General features: G+C 39.4%; 1 protein-coding gene across 3 annotated transcripts in view; it reads right to left on the bottom strand.

Annotated features, from left to right (window-relative positions):
* emc2 (ER membrane protein complex subunit 2) overlaps positions 1 to 19,319 on the bottom strand; it is a 123,305-nt gene that overhangs the window by 47,066 nt on the left and 56,920 nt on the right. For all 3 annotated transcript variants that reach the window (XM_072570987.1, XM_072570990.1, XM_072570988.1), the window contains exons 4-5: positions 18,146 to 18,231; positions 17,758 to 17,815 (exon numbers count right to left, since the gene is read on the bottom strand). In XM_072570987.1, the coding sequence (XP_072427088.1) occupies positions 17,758 to 17,815; positions 18,146 to 18,231 (144 nt within the window). The remainder of the gene's footprint in view (positions 1 to 17,757; positions 17,816 to 18,145; positions 18,232 to 19,319) is intronic.

A 19,319-nucleotide genomic window follows, 5' to 3' on the forward strand; every position in this document is an offset into this window, starting at 1 on the left:
TTAGTAGTCATCTTCCAAGATTCTTTAGATTCTGGAACATTGTACAAGTTGGAGGATAGCGAATGAGACTGTGATTTAAAAATAGGAGGTAGAGACAGAATGCAGAATTATTGTTGTTTGTGATATTTACAAATGACTTGGATGAAAATGAAAATGGATGGATTAGTAAGATTGCAGACGATACAAAGATCAGTGGAGTTGTGAATAGTGTAGAAGCTTGTCAAGTGCTACAATGGGATACAGATCAATTGCAGATATGGACGGAGAAATGACAGATAGACTTTAATCTGACTAAGCACAAGATGCTGCACTTTGAGAGATCAAATGTTAAGGAAAAGTATATAGTTAATGGCAGGACCCTGAACAGCATTGATATCCAGAGGGATCCTGGGGTTCAGGTCCACAGATCCCTGAAAGTGGTCATGCAAGTAGATAGGGTTGTAAAGGCAGCCTGTGGCATGCTCGCCTTTAATAGTGAGGGAACTGAGTGCAAGAATCAGGGTGTCATGTGGCAGCTTTATAAGACTTTGGTTGGGCCACACAGTATTTCATTCAATTCTGGTTGTCACATCACAGGAAAGATGTACAGAGGGTACAGAAGAGGTTTACCAAGGTGCTGTCTGGATTAAAGGGGATGAGCTATAAGGAGAAGTTAGCAAGCCTCAGGTTGTTTTTTCTAGACTGGCAGAAGCTGAGGGGAGACTTGATAGAAATCTATAAAATTATGAGATGCATAGATAGTGCTGATGGTCAGAATCTTATTCTCAGAGTTAAAACGTCTTAAGCTAGCAGGCGTGCAGTTAATGTGAAAGGGGGAAGTTCAAAGGAGATGTGAGGGGCAGGTTTTTTTTTAACACAGAGAATGATAGGAGCCTGGAACATTATGGCAGGGGTGGATACGATAGGCACATTTAAGAGACTTTTAGATAAGCACATGAATACGCAATGATTGAAGGGATATGGAGTAAGAGCAGACAGAAGGGATAAGTTTAATTTGGTATCATTTTCAGCACAACATTGTGGACCAAAGGCCCCATTCCTGTGCTGTACAGTCTACGTTGTGTTCTATAGACTAGTGGGTCTGATGTCGGTAGTGAGGAAAATATTAAGTCCATTAATGAGGATTTTTATAGCAAAATACTTGGAAAACACTGGTACACAGTCAGAATAGATTTGCAAATGGGAAATCAATCTTGACAAATCCAATGAAGTATTTGAGGGTGTAACTTGTATAGTTGATTAGCGAGCCAGTGAATGTGGTTTATTTAGACTTTCCGAAGACTGTCCCCAAGTTGACGCAAAAGATGAATGAGGATAGATGAGTTGATTAGGATTGTAATCACTAGAGTTAAGAATGTGGGTGGGTGGGGTCTCATAGGAACCTATAAAATTTGAACACGACTGGACAGGTTAGATGCAGAGGAAGGATGCTTCTCATGGTGGAGGAGTCCAGACCAGGGGAGTTAGTTTAAGCATAAGGGCTAAACCTTTTAGGACTGAGATAAGGAGAAATCTTTCACCCAGAGAGTGGCGAGTCTGTGGAATTCACTACCACAAAAAGTGGCCGAGGCCAAAACATTGTGCAATTTCAAAGAGGCAAGGATATGTGACTGAACATTCAAGGGATATGGGGTGGGAGGAGAAAAGAAGGGCAAGATTTGGGTATCGAGTTCGTTGATCAGCCATGATCAAAATGAATGGTGGAGCAGGCTTGTGGGTTTAAATAGCCTACTCTTGTTCCTATCTTCTATGTTTCTATGACCGCTGTTGGATGCCACTGGACACAGACTTCCAGTCAGAAAAATACCCCTGAACTGTCACCCTCCACTTTCTGCCTCTCAGCCAATCGTTGATCCCTATTTGCCAAATTTCCTTGGATCCAATGAGCTCTTCCCTTTCATAGCAATTCCTCATGCAGGACCTCAGCAAAAGCCTTCATATAATCATTGAATCCCATGGTGAAGTCCAAGTAGACTACATCAAAAACAATATCACCACCCACAGACTGGCAACCTCTCTGAAAAATTCAATCAGGTTTTCAGACATGATCTCCCCCTTAAAAAAACCATGCTGACTGTTTTTGATTAATCCCTGCCTCTCCAAATGCAGATTAATTTGGTCCTTCAGAATTGCTTCCAATAGTTTCCCCAACGGTGAGGTTAGACAGACAGGCCTGTATCGCCTGGTTTATACTTCGCTCCTTTCATGAATGACGGTACCACATTGACTGTCCTCTAGCATCTCTGTGGCCAGAGAGGGATTGAAGATTTTGCAAGCAACCCTTGCTGTTTCCTCCCTTGCCTCACTCAAACAGAAATACATTTCATTGGCCCTAGAGATTTATCTACTTTTAATCTTGCCAGTCCAGATGAGACGGTATCAATTCCAAACTCATCTGGGTGCAAATACTGGAATATTTTGATTCCTTATTATAATATTGTCCTTTGGTTACAACATGTTACATCCATGGTATAAGGGTACAAAACAGAAGAAAGATAATGTGGATATAAGTTTGCTCACTGAGCTGGAAGGTTCAATTTCAGACGTTTTGTCACCATATTAGGTAATATCATCAGTAAGCCTCCGGTGATGCATTGGTGGTATGGCTTGCTTTTGATTTGTGTGTTTAGGTTTCCTTGGGTTAGTGATGTAAATTCCTGTGGTGATGTTGTTTCCTGTTCTTTTTCTCAGGGGTTTGTGTGTCATGCTTCTAGGAATTCTCACGCATGTCTCTGTTTGGCTGGTCCTAGGATAGATGTGTTGTCCCAGTCGAAGTGGTGTCCTTCCTCATCTGTATGCAAAGATAGTAGCGAGAGTAAATCATGTTCTTTTGTGGCTAGATGTTCATGTATCCTGGTGGCTAGTCTTCTGCCTGGTTGCCCAGTGTAGTGTTTGTTACAGTTCTTGTTAGGTATTTTCTAAAGGACATTAAGCAAACCTAATATCATTTACAAAATACCTTGCAAGAACTGTAACAAATAGTACACTGGACAAACAAGCAAAAAACTAACCACCAGGATACATGAACATCATATAGCCACAAAAGAACATGATCCACTCTCGCTACTATCTTTACATACAGATGAGGAAGGACACCACTTCGACTGGGACAACACATCCATCCTAGGACCAGCTAAACAGAGACATGCGCGAGAATTCCTAGGAGCATGGCATCCCAATCGGAACTCTATCAACAAACACATTGACTTGGATCCCATTTACTAGCCCTTGAGAAAAAGAACAGGAAATGATATCACCAACACAAGGAAACCTAAACACAAATAAAAAGTGGGCCATACCACCAGTGCTTAACCGGAGGCTCACTGATGATGTTAACTAGTATGGTCATGAAACATCTGAAAATGAACCTTCCAGTTCAGTGAGCAAACTTACACCCAGAACTTCAACCTGAGCTACAAACCTTCTCAAAGTTCGTTAAGATACTGTGAATTGCATTCATGAGTGAGCTTTACTCAGTGGTCTAGGTTGAGAGAATTCTAGTGATTGTTGCCAGCAGATATCTGACTGACATCGTGTTTGGAAGGATGAAGCATACACCAGGTATAACCCTTGGTGCGGGGGGGGAACTACTTCTTGATTTGCCAAAAAATGACAAGTAGAGATTATTCTTGGGTTGGCCTCAGTTCAGAATGTATGCACTATCATTGGACAATACAACTTCAGTTGTGTTCTGGTTTATCATAACTACTTGTCTTTACGCAGGTGAGGAGGCGTGAGTAAGTAGGGTGATGGACAGTGGGGAAAGAGAAGTGCCTCCATCTGCTACCTCAATGAGACCTGCCTGAATGCATCCAATGAAATACAAGAAACTACTCACGGTTATAGTCAGGGGTTCACAATAAAGGCACCTAATGACCATTATGTCAGATCTGACTTCCATCTGGATCATGGTTGAGTGAACGAAAGCTACAATTATCATTATCGCTTGTGACAAAATAGAAGATCTCTTCACACAGAAGTTAGAACAGCAGAGAACAGGAATAGTCCATTTGGGCTGCCATAGCTGTGATAACCATGACGGCATTCTAATTCCATCTATGTGCACATTCCCTACAAATGCATGTGTTTGTCTAAATACCCCTTAAATAGTACTATTGTATCTGCTTCTACCACCTCCCTAGCAGCAGATTGCGGGCAACTACCACCCTCTATGGCTTGCCCATCTCCTTTAAAATTTACCCCTCTCATCTTAAACCTAATATTTGACATTTCCACCCTGGTGGAAAACACTCCAACTATCAACCCTATCCATAATTTTATATACTTTCAGTATACTTTGCCCCTCAGTCTCTGATGCTCTAACAAAAACAATCCAACTTTGTCTAACCTCTCTTTTATAGGTAATAAACTCCAATATAAGCAATACTCTGGTAAACCTCTGTTGCACCCTCTCCAATGCCTCCACATCCTTCCTATTGTGTAACAAGCAGAACTGTAGAACAATAAATTTAATTCTAAATTCTAACTAAAGTTTTATACAGCTGCAACATGACTTGCTACACTCAATGCCTCAATTGATGAAGCCAAGCATGCTGCATGCCTTCTTTACATCTTATCCACGTGTTGCCATTTTCATGGTGCCTATGTACTTGCACCCCAAGATCCCATGGTATGTCAATGCTCCTTAAGTTTCTGCCATTTACCCTATACTCTCCTCTTGCATTTGACTTCCTAAAATGTATCACGACTAAACTTCATCTACTATTCCTCTGACCAACTTTCCCACTGATCATTATCCTGCTGTATCATTTGATAAACTTTCTCCCTATCCACAATTCTACCAATTTTCACTGTCTACAAACTTAGTAATCAGACCATCACATTTTCATCCAAATTATTTAAATAATATAAACGAACAGAGGTCCCAACACTGATCCTTATGGAATACCACTGGTCATAGATCCTCAGTCAGAAAAACAGCTCCCCACAACTACTCTATGACCAAGCCAATTTTGTAACCAACTTACCAATTCACCATAGATTCTCATGTGGATTCCCATGGACCAGTCTACCATGAGGTAATTTGTCAACTGCTTGAGTGAAGTGCACAACATCCAGTGTCCTACTCTCATCAATTAGTTTCCTCAAATATCTCTATTAAATTTGTGAGATAAGACCTCCCCCACATAAAGCCATGCTGACAATCTCGAATAAGTCCATTCTTTTCCAAATGCTAGTATGTCCTGTTCCTAAAAATCTTCTCCAATAATTTACCTATCACTGATCTAAGGGTTGCCAGCTGAATAATGTCCTGGATTATTCTTGTTGCCCATCTAAAACAAACAGACAACTCTGGCTATTCCCAAGATTTCTGGGACCACCCTGTGACTACAGAGGATCTGAACAGCCTCCTCCCTTACTTCTCTCAGTATCTTGGTAGAGAGCCCAATAGGCTCTGGGAACTTTTCGATTTTATATTTTTCAACTCATCCAACACCTCATCCTCTTAATACTAACATACCCTTCCGTAATCTTACCATCATCCTTGTCCTTCTCCTTCCTGAGTATAGTTGTCAAGTACACATTAAAAGCCTCACCGATTTTCTCGGATTCCACACAAAAGTTCTCTCTTTTGTCCTCCAGTGTACCTACCCTTTCCCTGATATATGTATAAAATGCTTTTAATTGTACTGGCCCCTTTTAGCCATCCTAATTCCTGTGTAAATTATTTTCTGCTACTGTTATGTTCTTCAAGGGCCTTGTCAAATTTCAATTTCTTAGACCTTACATATGGTTCTTTTTTCTTTTGAACTTCCAATATCCACTACCCGGGGTTCCCGAATCTTGCCAGCTTTATATTTCATCTTCAAAGGAACATGCTGGTCAATGCACTTCTCTCCTCCATGGATACTCAGCTAAACACTAATCTTCTATTTAAAATACTCCAAGTTTAAAGCCTAGTATATGGTGAGTTGTTCCCAATTATAGACCGTCAGGGCTGGATAAATTATCCAGAGACGTGAGTTTAAATCTTCACAAAATGAGAGAATGTACTTATAACAAATTAAATAAACCGGAAATAAAAACAATCTCAGGAATCAACTACTGGATTGTGGTAAAAACCCAACTAGTTCACTAGCACCTTTTAGGGAACAGAATCTGCCATCCTTACCCAATCTGGCCCACATGTGACATCAGAGATATAATAATGTTGCTAACTCTTAACGAATTGTTGAAATGGACTAGCAAGCCACTGTTGTCAAGTTAATTTCAACTATAAACTCGACCAAGCAATTCTCTGCCATGGATCCAAAACAGACCATTTGAGGAGCACTAATGACAGCACTCAAAAATTAGTTGCCTTAAAACAATGTAAATGAAAAAGATGTAGCTTCATAAAAGGAAGGACAAGTGTATCTGTGCCAGAAAAGGATACAATAATTACTACATTTATGACATAAAAATAAGAAGTATCAGTCTTTCAATCCTGCTCTACAACCATGGCAGATCTGTTTGGCATTTCAACTTCACATTCCCACTTACCTCCCAAAATCTTTCACTGCCTTGTCAATCAAGAACCCATCTACCTCTGCCCTGTAAATATTCATGACCTGGCCTCCACTGCACTCAGAGAAAAATTCTAAAGACTCTCAACCCCCTGAAAGAAAATTAGTTCTCATTTCAGACTTAAATGGGAGGCCCTTAATTTTAGACAGTGCATCCTAGATTCCTCACCAAAGGGAAGCACGCTCTCAGAATCTACTCTGTCAAATCCACTCAGAATCTTCTACACCTCAGTAAGATCACCTCTTGTTTCTCACAACTCAAATCAATACAGGACCAACCTATCCAACTTTTCCTCACAGGGTAACCTCTTTATCCTGCTTTCCCCACTTTACCCAGTCAACCACACATATTAGTCAACTGAACCTTTTTTAAAATATGCTTCAAATACACTTATATCTTTTAATAAAGTGGATCAAAACTGCACATAGCACTCCAACAGTGTTACCCGTGTCTTATATAACTGTTTAAAAAAAGTCACACACCAGGTTACAGTCCTAGTAACTACCTGATGAATCTTTAAACCTGCTAATAATCTTTGCAGAATTATACATTTTCAATTACATAATATCTTTAACTTCTTTAGTTACCCACGGTGACATACTACCTTTGGAGTCTTTCTTTCTCAAGTCAATGCATCTTTACTGAATATTGCAAAATAATTTTGCCACTGCATCTCAATCGACCTACCCATAAGCTAGCCAAATGGTTCATTTTACCAAGGTGTGTTTTCATACCGTCATTTAAGTTTTAAACAAGAGTATTTGATCCACTTGTATAAGAACTACATCATTTTAAATTGAAACATAAACAGGAAAATGATAGTTTAGATACTGAGAATAAAACCTTTTTTAAAAATTACATCTCAAAAGGAAAAGCTGTCCTGAGCAGTCATTTTTTTTGAAAACCTGGATTTGATACTTTTGTGAGAACACTGGCACCAGGTGTTGTTGGGTTGAAGCAAAAGGAAGAACCAACACCTTTTGAACTGGTTTCAAGTGGCATCTTAACATAGAACTGAAAGCAGTGACAGCAATTGGACCCAGACCTTCAGAAGCTCACCAATGAGCCAGGTCTTTCACTCTCCCTGGAAGAAACAATATTCAAAAACACTGCAAAGAAAGAAAACTTCTACTCAAGCTAACAAGAACCCAACTGACAGGCTACCAAATTGAGGATCATTGCAATTGACAACATGACATCATTGCCAAAAATTTAAAAAGTTGATCCACAGACTTTGTCTCATTTGTCCTGTCCATATTATTTGTGAATTAATCTGTACACATTTGGATTTAAATGGAGTATAGCTGAAGTTTGCAATTTAGTAATAAATAATCCTTTCAACATATGCTGGAGAAACAGGTTATCAATAAATCAATTATTCTTCTTGTTAATTGAGGAAACCTTGAGAGAGTTTCTTTTACATTAGAAGTGGTTGCAGACAGATATTACCTACTTGCGATTAAGTTGTTCATGGCTAATACTTGAAATGACTCATGGAATAATGGAGTTTGATTTTGAGCGCACAGTTCCAATCGGAGTTAGGACGTATTCATTGTTTCTGAGGGCTGTCTTCACTATGAGGTAACTAATAGAGACCTATCCCAGTGTACATTACAGATCTATAACAACAGCTCTCTGGTTGATTCTAGAACATACTACTGACCAAGAGACTGTCTTAAAAACAGTCCATCAACTCACAATCTAAGCATACTTTGCTAATCATCTTTGTGAAGGCTATACGTAGATTAACATCCATGACTGTTGTCATACCTTTTGCACAAGTTCCAAATATTTCTCCCTGTATACCTACGTTTCAGTGTGGCTGTAACCATTCATACAAGTGACTTCTCACCTTGGCAATTGCTCATTTTACCCAAACCGATACTACATCTTGAGTTTCTGAACTAGGGTAATCTCTTTTTATTATATCAATGTCATCCTGAATTAACAGAGGTAATCCTTCACCTTTTGCTAGCTTCTTGCCCTTCCTAATTGCACATTTGAATATTCAGGTGTCACCTCTGCAATGGCTACCTATGCCTATCTGAGTTTTCAATTAATTAATTTTGTTGAAAATACTGTGCAACTCAGACACAGAGCCTTTTGTTCTGTCTTTTTATTATTTTTGTAACCTCTTATGCCCTAAACACTCTTAGGTTTCTACATTCATTTGAGAGCATTTATCTACCTCCTACAACTCATCCTGTTTTGACTGAAACATAGTTAATTCATAGCACTTTCAAAGGAATATTTCTTCACACAAGGGTGCATTTCAGTCATGTGAAGCAGTACATAATTTGTGTTAAAACACTGTTAAATAGCTATTTAGCAAAAAAAAAGTTCAATTTCAAGCTCACAGAAAGAAGTCAAATGAGCCCAAGCTCAAGCTCTCTGACTTTGGATCTCTTGTCTCATACCCTTTATGAGAGATGAGTCCAATGAAAGGCAACACTCAATTTGCCCACCTAAAACAAGACAGTATTCCAATCACACTTTCAATACTTTCCCACTGATAAAACCAACATTTAGATATTTTGAAGCTGGCATCCCCTACATATTCCAGTGAAGCAGAAATTCTTGAACTTTGCCAACAATTTTCCCATAAACTGGAAACTGCAAACTCTACATTTTAAGCACATTTTTCTCCCCACACATTTATCGGTGGTTTGGCTATCTGGAGAAAACACAACACTTGCCCTATTCTGTGAAGATGCACCATTGTGCTTGTATTCCAAGATGTCTAGACAAATATTAATTTATTAAATATTTAATATATTCATGCAATAAAACAAATGCAATCAGTTTTTACATTTTATTCCATTCTGTGGTCTAACAGTTTAATATATTTGCCAAGGCAAGACATGTGGTTTTATTAATGTTTTCATTACTGCAAAACATATTTTACAAAATGGATACTGAAAATACATTACTAGTGGAGAGAAATGCAATAATAATTATCTTGATTATTATCTGGACTGTCGTATTTATCATTTAAAGGCAGTTTCATCATCTTCAAAGTTTACCCCAGTTTTTAGCAAGTTTAACCAACTGAGTAGCTGACTTAACAGACTTCGTGAAAGCTCAAGTCCTGCTGTATACTGGTAAAATGGAACTGCTTACAAGCTGGTGGTACTGTATTAAGTATGTACATGAGCAAAGGAAACCATTGTGCCCCATGTGGTCAATGTGCATGTTGGTAGAGAGATTATAGTTAGTGCACAACTCATTCAGGAAGCACACAAACTGTCAATGACACTGAGCAATTCCTGCCCCGGTTTGGAAAATTTGTAAATGGCAAGAGAACTAACCAACCTCACTCATAGTGAATGGACTACTTGAGATTCTCTGTTGTGGCGCAGATATATTGGGGGAGGCAATGGTCTAGTAGTATTGGTGCTAAACATCCAGGTAATGTCTCGGGGGGACACAGCTTTGAATCGCTTTGTTGCAGAATTTTTTTAAAATCTGGAATGAAAAATCTCCTTACATCTGTGAAACTCATTGTCAATTGTCATCAAAACCTGATTCATTCATTTTATTCAGGGAAGGAAACTGCAATCCTTTCGTGGTCTACCTAGGTGTGACACCAGACCCACAGTAATTTTAATGGTTTTCAATTGCTCTCTGAAAAGGCCTTAGCAAGCCACTAAGTTGTCAACCTCTACAAAGTCTGAAGAAAGGAATGACAGACAACGTGGCATTGAGGTCAGAGAATTGAGTACAGGAGTTGGGAGGTCATGTTGCAGCTGTACAGGACATTTCTTAGGCCACTGTTGGAATATTCCATGCAATTCTGGTCTCCTTCCTATCGGAAAGATGTTGTGAAACTTGAAAGGGTTCAGAAAAGATTTACAAGGATGTTGTCAGGGTTGGAGGATTTGAGCTATAGGGAGAGGCTGAACAGGCTAGGGCTGTTTTCCCTAAAGCGTCGGAGGCTGAGGGGTGACCTTATAGAGGTTTACAAAATCATGATGATCATGGATAGGATAAATAGACAAAGTCTTTTCCCTGGGGTTGGGGAGTCCAGAACTAGACGGTATAGGTTTAGGGTGAGAGGGGAAAGCTATAAAAGAGACCTACAGGACTAAATTGGATTGGGATATCTGGTCGGCATGGATGGGTTGGACCGAAGGGTCTGTTCCCATGCTGTACATCTCAATGACTCCAGCACCAAAACAACAGTGGTAAATAGAGTACTGTTGACCCTGCACAGTCCTCCCTACCACCATCTGGGAGCTAGTGCCAAAATTGGGAGAGTTGTCTCTCAGACTGGTCAGGCAATAATCTGACAAAGTCATACCCATGAAATCAAAGCTTCCACACAATGTCCCTGACAACAACAAAAATTATATTGTTAATCTGCATGTTGTTAGAGGGATAAGCAAACCAAACAGAGATGGCAGCACAGTGGTATATACAGTACTGAATTGCCCTAAGAGTCCTTAATATCAACTCCCAACCCCAGAAAGTCTCTTGGCATGAGAAACAGGAGCAAGGAAGAGCTTCAATGTCTATGCCCAACAGTTTCACAACTATAGCAGGAAGATAAGAATTGAACACAGTATTCCAAATATGGCCCAACTAAAGTCCTGTACAGTCACACCATGTCTTCCCAATGCTTATACTCTGTCAAATGAAGGCAAGTGTATCAAAAGCCATCTCCTCTACCCTGTCTACCTTCAAGCAACATTGAACCTTTTTGTACTGCAAAGACCATGAGCCCAGAAACAATCCAGCAGTAGTCCTGGTTACGTAGTCCAGATTTTTCCATAACCCATGCCAAACTGCTCCAGTATAGTTACAACAATGGAATCTATTCAGTAGTCGCCCATCAACCCTACCAGTCCACTCTCAATCATCAGTAAAGTGATGGAAGGTGTCATCAACAGTGCTATCAAGCAGCACTTTCTGAGCAATGACTTTCTGTCATTCTGTCGATCAGTGTGTTTTTTAGTCAGGGCCTCTCATCTCCAGACCACAATACGGCCTTGGTTCAAACATGGACAAAATATTCGAATTCTCTGGTGAGGTGTGATTGGCCTTGACATTGAGGTTACATTTGCACATGTGGCATCAAGGTGGCCTAGCAGAACTGGAATCAGGGGAAAAGCTTTATGTTGGTTGATGTTATATTTGGCACAAAGGAAAACAGTTCGGGTTGTTCGAGGTCAGTCATCTTAGCTCCAGAACAACTTTGCAGGAGTTCCAGAGGAGTGTCTTGGGTCCAACTATAGTCAGTTGCTTCAGTGACTTGGCTTCCATTTTAAGGTCAAAAGTGGTGATGTTCTATGATGATTACAGAATATTCAGCACCATTCACAGAGATATCTTCATATATTGAAGAAGACCATGTACAAATGTAGCAAGACCTGAGCAATATCCAGACTTGGGTGGATAAGTGGCAAGCTACACTCATGGAAATTAAGTGCTAGGCAGTGACCACTTTGAACAAAGGAGAATCTAAAGATTGCCCCTCAACATTCAAGACATTATAATCATTGAATCCCCACTATTAGCATCCCTGGGGTTAACGCTGACCAGAAACTGGAATGGACTGGCCATATAAAGGTCTTGTCAGAGGCATAGAATCCTGCGGAGAATAACCCACCTCTTGACTCCTCAAAGTGATGGACTACTCTCCACTGGCCCAAATGAATGCAGCTCCAAGAAGCTTGATACCATCCAGGATAAAGCATCCCACTTGGTTGGCGCTACATCCATAAACACCTACTCCCTCCACCAGTATCTACAAGATGCACTGAAAAAAAAATTCACTTCTTGGACAGCACCTTTTGAATCCATGACAACTATTATCAGGAAGGACAAGAACAGCAGATACATGGGAACACCGGTAACTGCAAGTTTCCCTCCAAACCACTCACCATCCTGACTTGGAAATATTTTACTATTCTTTAAGTGTCACTGGGTTAAAATCCTTGAACTCTCTTCCTCACAGCATTGAGGGTGTATCTAAATCAAAGATATTGAGTCAGGAAGGCAGCTCACTACCATCACCACTCAAAGGCAACTAGGGTTGGGCAATAAATGCAGGCACAGGAAGCAACATCCATATCCCATGAACAAATAAAAATATTCAGAATCCTTCAAACTCTCATCTTGCATGGGGTGAAGATGGCAGACTAGTAATGTCACAAGATAAGGAATCGAGAAGTCCATAACAATTTTACAGGAGTGAAGATAATTTGCTGCAATTGTGCAGACTTTTGGTGAGACCACAACTGGAATATTATGATTACTTCTGATGTCTTTAAGTAAGAATATACTTGTGTTAGTGTGTGCAACAAAGGTTTACTTGACTGGATCTCAGGATGGTGGAAAGGCAGATGCAGGAAAGATACTTCCCTGCTGGTGGTTCTAGAATTCATTGCTCAGTCTCAGAATGATAATCAATAGATTTCAAGATATCCAAGATATCAAGGGATACGGCAATAGTGTGGAAAATTGCATTATGAGCTAAATTGCCTACTCATGCTCCTATTTTCAATGCAGCTAATGCTCTGAGAACATGGGTTCAAATCCAACTATAGCAGATAATGGAATTTATATTCAATTAACAAATATGAAATCAAAAGCTACACTCAGTAATCATCAATCATTACAATAACTCATCTGGTTTACCAATGTCCTCTCGGGTAGGAAATCTGACATGCTCAACTGGTCTGGCCTACATGTGATTTCCAATCTACAGCAATGCAATTAAGTTTAAGTAGCCTCTAAAATGGCATAGCATTCCTGTTAGTGCATCAAACCGCTATGAATTCTAAAAGGAATAGTGTAGATGTACCTACAGCATAGGGGTCTGAAGTATTTCAAGGAATCTCACAACCACCTTTTCAATGGCATTCCCTTTAATTTTTATGCTGTGTTTTAAGACAGACTCACGACATGCAAGCAAGTACTTTAAAGAGAAGGTTGCTTGCATAAAGAGACTTGGTAGATCCCAGACTGCAAAGGAGAAATATGTGGTCTTTCCAGGCCATTGTACCTTGAAGAGTTTGAAAATCATCCCAAGTTGAAACAAAGAATGATAAGGAAAAATAACATACAAGGCTTTTGATCTGTGAACATGAAGTATATAGTGGGTCTTTATTATCCACTGCCATCAGTCAATGCAAAGGAGGCATCACCAATGCTGCTTCCCAACTATGTGGTTGCACAGAAACAAGGCATCTGCCAAGTAAAGGACAAAACAAGCTGTGTATAGCGACATTCTGCTCAAGATAAACCCATGCACAGATGTGCACCAACTTTAACGCGACCAGACTGTACAGCAAGCCTGCTACATAAAGCAAATGAAAATTAAGAGTGAACACTAGACATCACCCACCAAAGTTTTATCAATACAGCTTTATGTGCAGGATGCCAGAGGGTCAGGGAACATCCAAGAGAGATCACGAGCACTCAACACATAGAAATGGAGACATATGCAAGGAGCAAACAGTCTTTCTTTCTGTAGTGGTAATGATTTAACTGTTTTCACAGTCAATTGTGCAAGCAATTAAATCATCAGCAGCTCTAATTCTACTCCTGTCAGAGAATGTAATTTGGTGTCCTCAGAAAACAAGAACTCTACACTTTGTTGCCACTTGGACAAGTTATAACATCAAAGATTCTGAGATCTGCATGGACAAATATTTTGAACTGTGGTAGGGAAAAAAGCAGTGAGACAAACTGCACATCAGCCTGACAGACATGGAAATCAGCTCTTGGATCTCCAATACTCTGTGCCATGACAACCTGCATCCACAGTAAAACAGGAATTGAGAGACAAGAGTAGTTCAAGGTCCTACCTAGATTACCTTCAACCACTGTAACAATTCATGTTGCATAAAACACTGGAGTTGTTGGCAAATCACAACCATCAACCTCAATAAATTAGACCCAAACTTGCGACAATTCAGACTTGGTGAGGAAAATATCTGTGGGTGACAACTTTGGCAATCATCAGTTCTAAGTCAGCCATTTCCCTCAAAGAAGCTATGCTTATAACCGCATATTTTGATGGAATTTTCTTGAGTCTCTTTTATTTGATTATTACATTTTCTTTGGCATTGGCATTGTAATTCATCTGTCCTGCATCACTCCCCATCACAGCCTTATAATTTGTTCTTATCCCCACCGTCCTCTTGCCCGTAGCATTTCCCAGCTTTGACAAAACTCTGCTTCTCTCGATTAACTATAATAGACCTGCTGAATATTCAGAATAGAGGAACAGGAGAAGTTACTCAGTCCATCAAGATAGCTCCACCTTTCAGTAAAATCACAGCTCATCATCTAATTCAATAATACTTTTCTACACTTCCTTCATTTCCCATGATGACATTAGTGCCTATCAATTTCTGCGTCTAGATTAGAATGGTGCTGGAAAAGCACAGAAGGTCAGGCAGCCTCCGAGGAGCAGGCAAATTGACGTTTCGGGCAAAAGCTCTTCATCAGGACTGAAGGCAGGGAGCCTCCAGGGTAGAGAGATAAATGGGAGGGGTGGGGAGAAGGTAGCAAAGAGTACAACAGGTGGATGGGGTGAGGATGAAGTTGATAGATCAGAGAGGAGGGTGGGAGGGAAGGTAGCAAAGAGAACAATGGTGGGTGGGGATGACGGTGTAGGTCAGAGAGGAGGGTGGAGCAGTTAGGTAGGAAGGAAGATTGGCAGGTAGGACAGGTGACCCTTATGACCATCCACCTATTGTTCTTTTTGCTACCTTCTCCCCCCCTCACCCCCCCCCACCTCCCTCCCATTTATCTCTCCACCCTGGAGGCTCCCTGCCTTCAGTCCCGATGAAGGGCTTTTGCCAGAAACGTCGCTTTTCCTGCTCCTTGGATGTTGCCTGATATGCTGTGCTTTTCCAGCACCACGCTAATCTAGACTCTGATTTCCAGCATCTGCAGTCCTCACTTTTGCCTACTCTATCAATTTCTGTCTTGAACGTATTCAATTATTGAGCTTCTCTGGGGCACAGAATTCTGAAGGCTGACCACTCTCTGAGCAGAAATCCCTTCTCCTCTTATTCAGAACTGACTTAACCTTATCCTGATATTATGATTACTTGCTTTATACTCATCAACCAAGGAAAACGGAGTCTAGATGAGAGTGGTGCTGGAAAAGCACAGCAGGTCAGGCAGCATCCTGCTGTGCTTTTCCAGCACCACTCTAATCTAGACTCTGGTTTCCAGCATCTGTAGTCCTTGTTTTAACCAAGGAAAACACCTAATCTACATTCATTCTGTCATGCCCTGCAAGAATTCTGTAAGTTTTCATGAGGTCACTATTTTTCTTAACTCTAAGGAGTACAGACCTAGTCTCCTCCATGGAAAATCTTGCAATCCCAGTGATCAATTTGGTAAACCTCTGTTGCACACCCTTAACTTCCTGTATTTTCTCATTTGTTCCTTGTACAAAAACCCCATTTTTTGCTCAAATCATAAGCTACAGAATCATTGCCATAATCAGAAACAAGCTTTCTCCTTTTATTTATACCACTACTCGGATACAGCAAGATAGGGGGATTTTAAATTGAAATTAGATCAGGACTTACTACTAATAATGCTAATGCTTCAAAGTGCACAGTGAAAGAAATGACAACCTCAGCTCAAGATTCTGGTCTCAATCAGCCTGTGTGAGGCAGCTCTTCACTGTGTGCAAAATTACATTAAAAGAGAAAACTTCCTATCAACTCAGAGTTTCCAACTGATTCATTGACCTCTGGTGAGATTAAAATTTGCTGAACTCCAAAAAGTAGCCTCATTAACACATCTACAAACACAGAATAAACTATTAGACCTTTTCTTAAAAAGGCTCCTTGTTTTTGGCAGGTGGTTTGCCAAAATATAATTAAGAGTGTGCAGTCTGCAAATGGCTTTTATTAGTGACATTTTCCTCATTTCCTGGAGCACAGCTCTTTTTTTTTTATTCCCCCTCAAATCTGTCTGTTTCCCTTGCAGCAGCTGCCAACATGGAAACTTAATATTCTGAGGCAACACCATGAACTGGCAAACTGACTCATCAAAAGAAACCATTACAAATTTCTCACTGTGCCAAAGCAAACAAGGCAAAAGATCTCTGTTTAAAATCATGCACTATGTTATTCTCCTGCTACGGCTTCACGGCCCTGATGGAAATGATTACTAGCAGGTATCTAACATCTCAACAATTTCCAATATACAAGACTGTGATTTTACAGGTTATAATGACAAGACCGAATAAATAAGGAATAATTTTGTCTGCTGTACATCCACAAGATAGTTGACACACTACTACAACAGATGCTGCCCAACTGCAGATCAGAAAGAATACAAAGACATAATCCATCTTCATATAATTCCTGGCCGATAACATGCATTTCATGCTACTTTTGAAGTACTGTGTCTTACTTGACAGTTGGTTTGATCTCTACGTCTTTTCGCATCTATTCAATCAGTCTACACTTCACAAATCCGACAGGTAAGCAAGCTGATCCAAGAATGCAAAGCACAATCACTTCCTGACCCTCTCCAATAATTAGACACAAATGATGACTAAAAAATGAACTGTTCACTTGCAAACAACATGACTGCCCTCTTGCTCAAACCCAAATTCACCCAAGTAAGCTGAATTTTAATTACTTGAAAGAGAACAACATGAACACAAATTACGCAAACAGTATATGAATCAGCAATCATGTATTATTGCAATCTCAAGGAGTGAGAAGGGAGAAACAAACCCTTATTTCTGTTATAGAGTAAAATTCTTCATATTTTCCAGCAGTTTTAACCCAACAACGTGAACATGTGAGGCTAGAAGGAGGGAATCCTGACTTCCAAGGTGTTCTGGTTAGGAACAGACTTTGTGCCATGTGTTAAAAACACATGAGGAATCAAATGTATTTCAATTTTTTTTTGAGTAATTGTATTGTGATCATAAAATTATTCCAGCTTCAACTATATGAATCTTTATTAATGTCACTGAATGCTATTGAGTGGTCAGGAGCTTCATTAATAGCTCTCACTTTCAATATCAATTGACCAAACAAAACCACAAAAATGTTAATGAAGGCTGAATCTAACCTCAAATTATTTAATTATTCCAGTCTTGTAGAAACAAACATTAGTTGAACAGAATAGGTAACAATTAACAGAGGTGTTTCTCATTTCCATTTATTCAGCTGCTGACATTGGCTGCTAACCATATTGGGACCCTTTGAATCAAAATGCACTGAAAACGTTTTTACTTACTGTGTTTGTTGCATCTTCCTGCAAAATTGCATCATACATCCTGTTGGCTTCTTCATACCTTGTGGAAGAACAAAGCATGCAATAGTTGACTTTTATATGATCAAGTGCTTAAAGGCAACAAATGTTCTTTCATTATCAAATGATAGGCTCCTATCATGTATCAATACATGAAAATGCACGAGATGACAAATGTGCAACACCATTCCTTTCATTTGCCAATTACCTGCTTTAAAACGTTGAAAACCAATAATAGCACCATTAAATAGTAAATGTTATGGTAGGACAAGGCATGCAAACATATTTTGAAAATGATCTGTACACCTTCAGTATGCCTTTCATAATTTCTACTCTTATCTTCCTGGAGCAAAATAAACACATTCTCACATACCTTTCGAGGGATTCAAATCTCATCCCAGTCAATCGCTTCACTCGGTGGCTGCCTGGAAATTGTTTCCGTAGTTCGTGCAGACACATCTATGGATGGAGTAACATTAGTGTAAGTTTTATATGCCTCTCATTCACACTTTCATTCTACTTACAACATGCTGATAGTCAACTAACAAGTATTGCAGAATCTATTTGCATTAATACCTTGAAAACTTGGATCAAATCACCCTATAACCACGTCAATTCAAATCACTTTGTAATAATTTTATGGCACAATGTAACTAGGTTTGAAAATGGAAACACAACATTCCAAAAACACAGATTATCATTTCACAAATAAAGCCAGTAAGTTTGCTTTGTGAACAAAGTACAACAATGCTTGGCAATTTCTTTCAAATAAGCAAAATGCATAAATTTCTAATTTGTGCAGTTGCATGGATGAAGTCTTGACACTTAAATGTCCCATACGTGCACATTTATCATGTTACACTATGCTTTTCCATTCATTACTTAAAGTATAATGATATAATATATCACTGGTTTATAAAAATGTGATGGTAAAGTGCTGCACTTAAAACCAACATTGTGAAATCCAACTGAGTGTTTCTGGTCAAAGATAAGCCAGCATATTCCCTTACCTAGTTTATCTACCATTAATCCAGTGCAGGCTGCAAGTATTTCCTAATTTTGAAAACCTTCTTGGGAGATTCAACATGGTTCTAGCAATATGTCAATGCTATATGAACATATGAACATTAGACAGGCAGCTCTGTTTCTGAACAAATGAACAAACATCTTGTGATTCATATTGAATCACACAGTTGTAAATGACCTGCTGACCATGTCAGAGCTGTTAAAATTGCTACTGAAATAAATTACACCAAATCAGTTCAAACCAAAAGTTGATTAACCTGAAATGTTAACAATTTCCTTCTACATAGATGCTATCAAGACCTGATGAATATTGACAATTTATGATTTTATTCCAGATTTTCAATATCTGCAGTATTTTGCTTTTGCATGAGTTATCTTCCAGTTGTTCAGGCATTTCAGCTGCACCAGGGCATTGAAATTAACAGATTTTTAAAGTCTAAAAAGGACACAAAATCAGCTTGTGAAAATTAACATCAACCTATGTAAAGTACTGAAAACATTGACAAGGACCAGACAGAGAA

The sequence above is a fragment of the Chiloscyllium punctatum genome, chromosome 5, assembly GCF_047496795.1.
Source record: "Chiloscyllium punctatum isolate Juve2018m chromosome 5, sChiPun1.3, whole genome shotgun sequence".
NCBI lineage: Eukaryota > Metazoa > Chordata > Chondrichthyes > Orectolobiformes > Hemiscylliidae > Chiloscyllium > Chiloscyllium punctatum.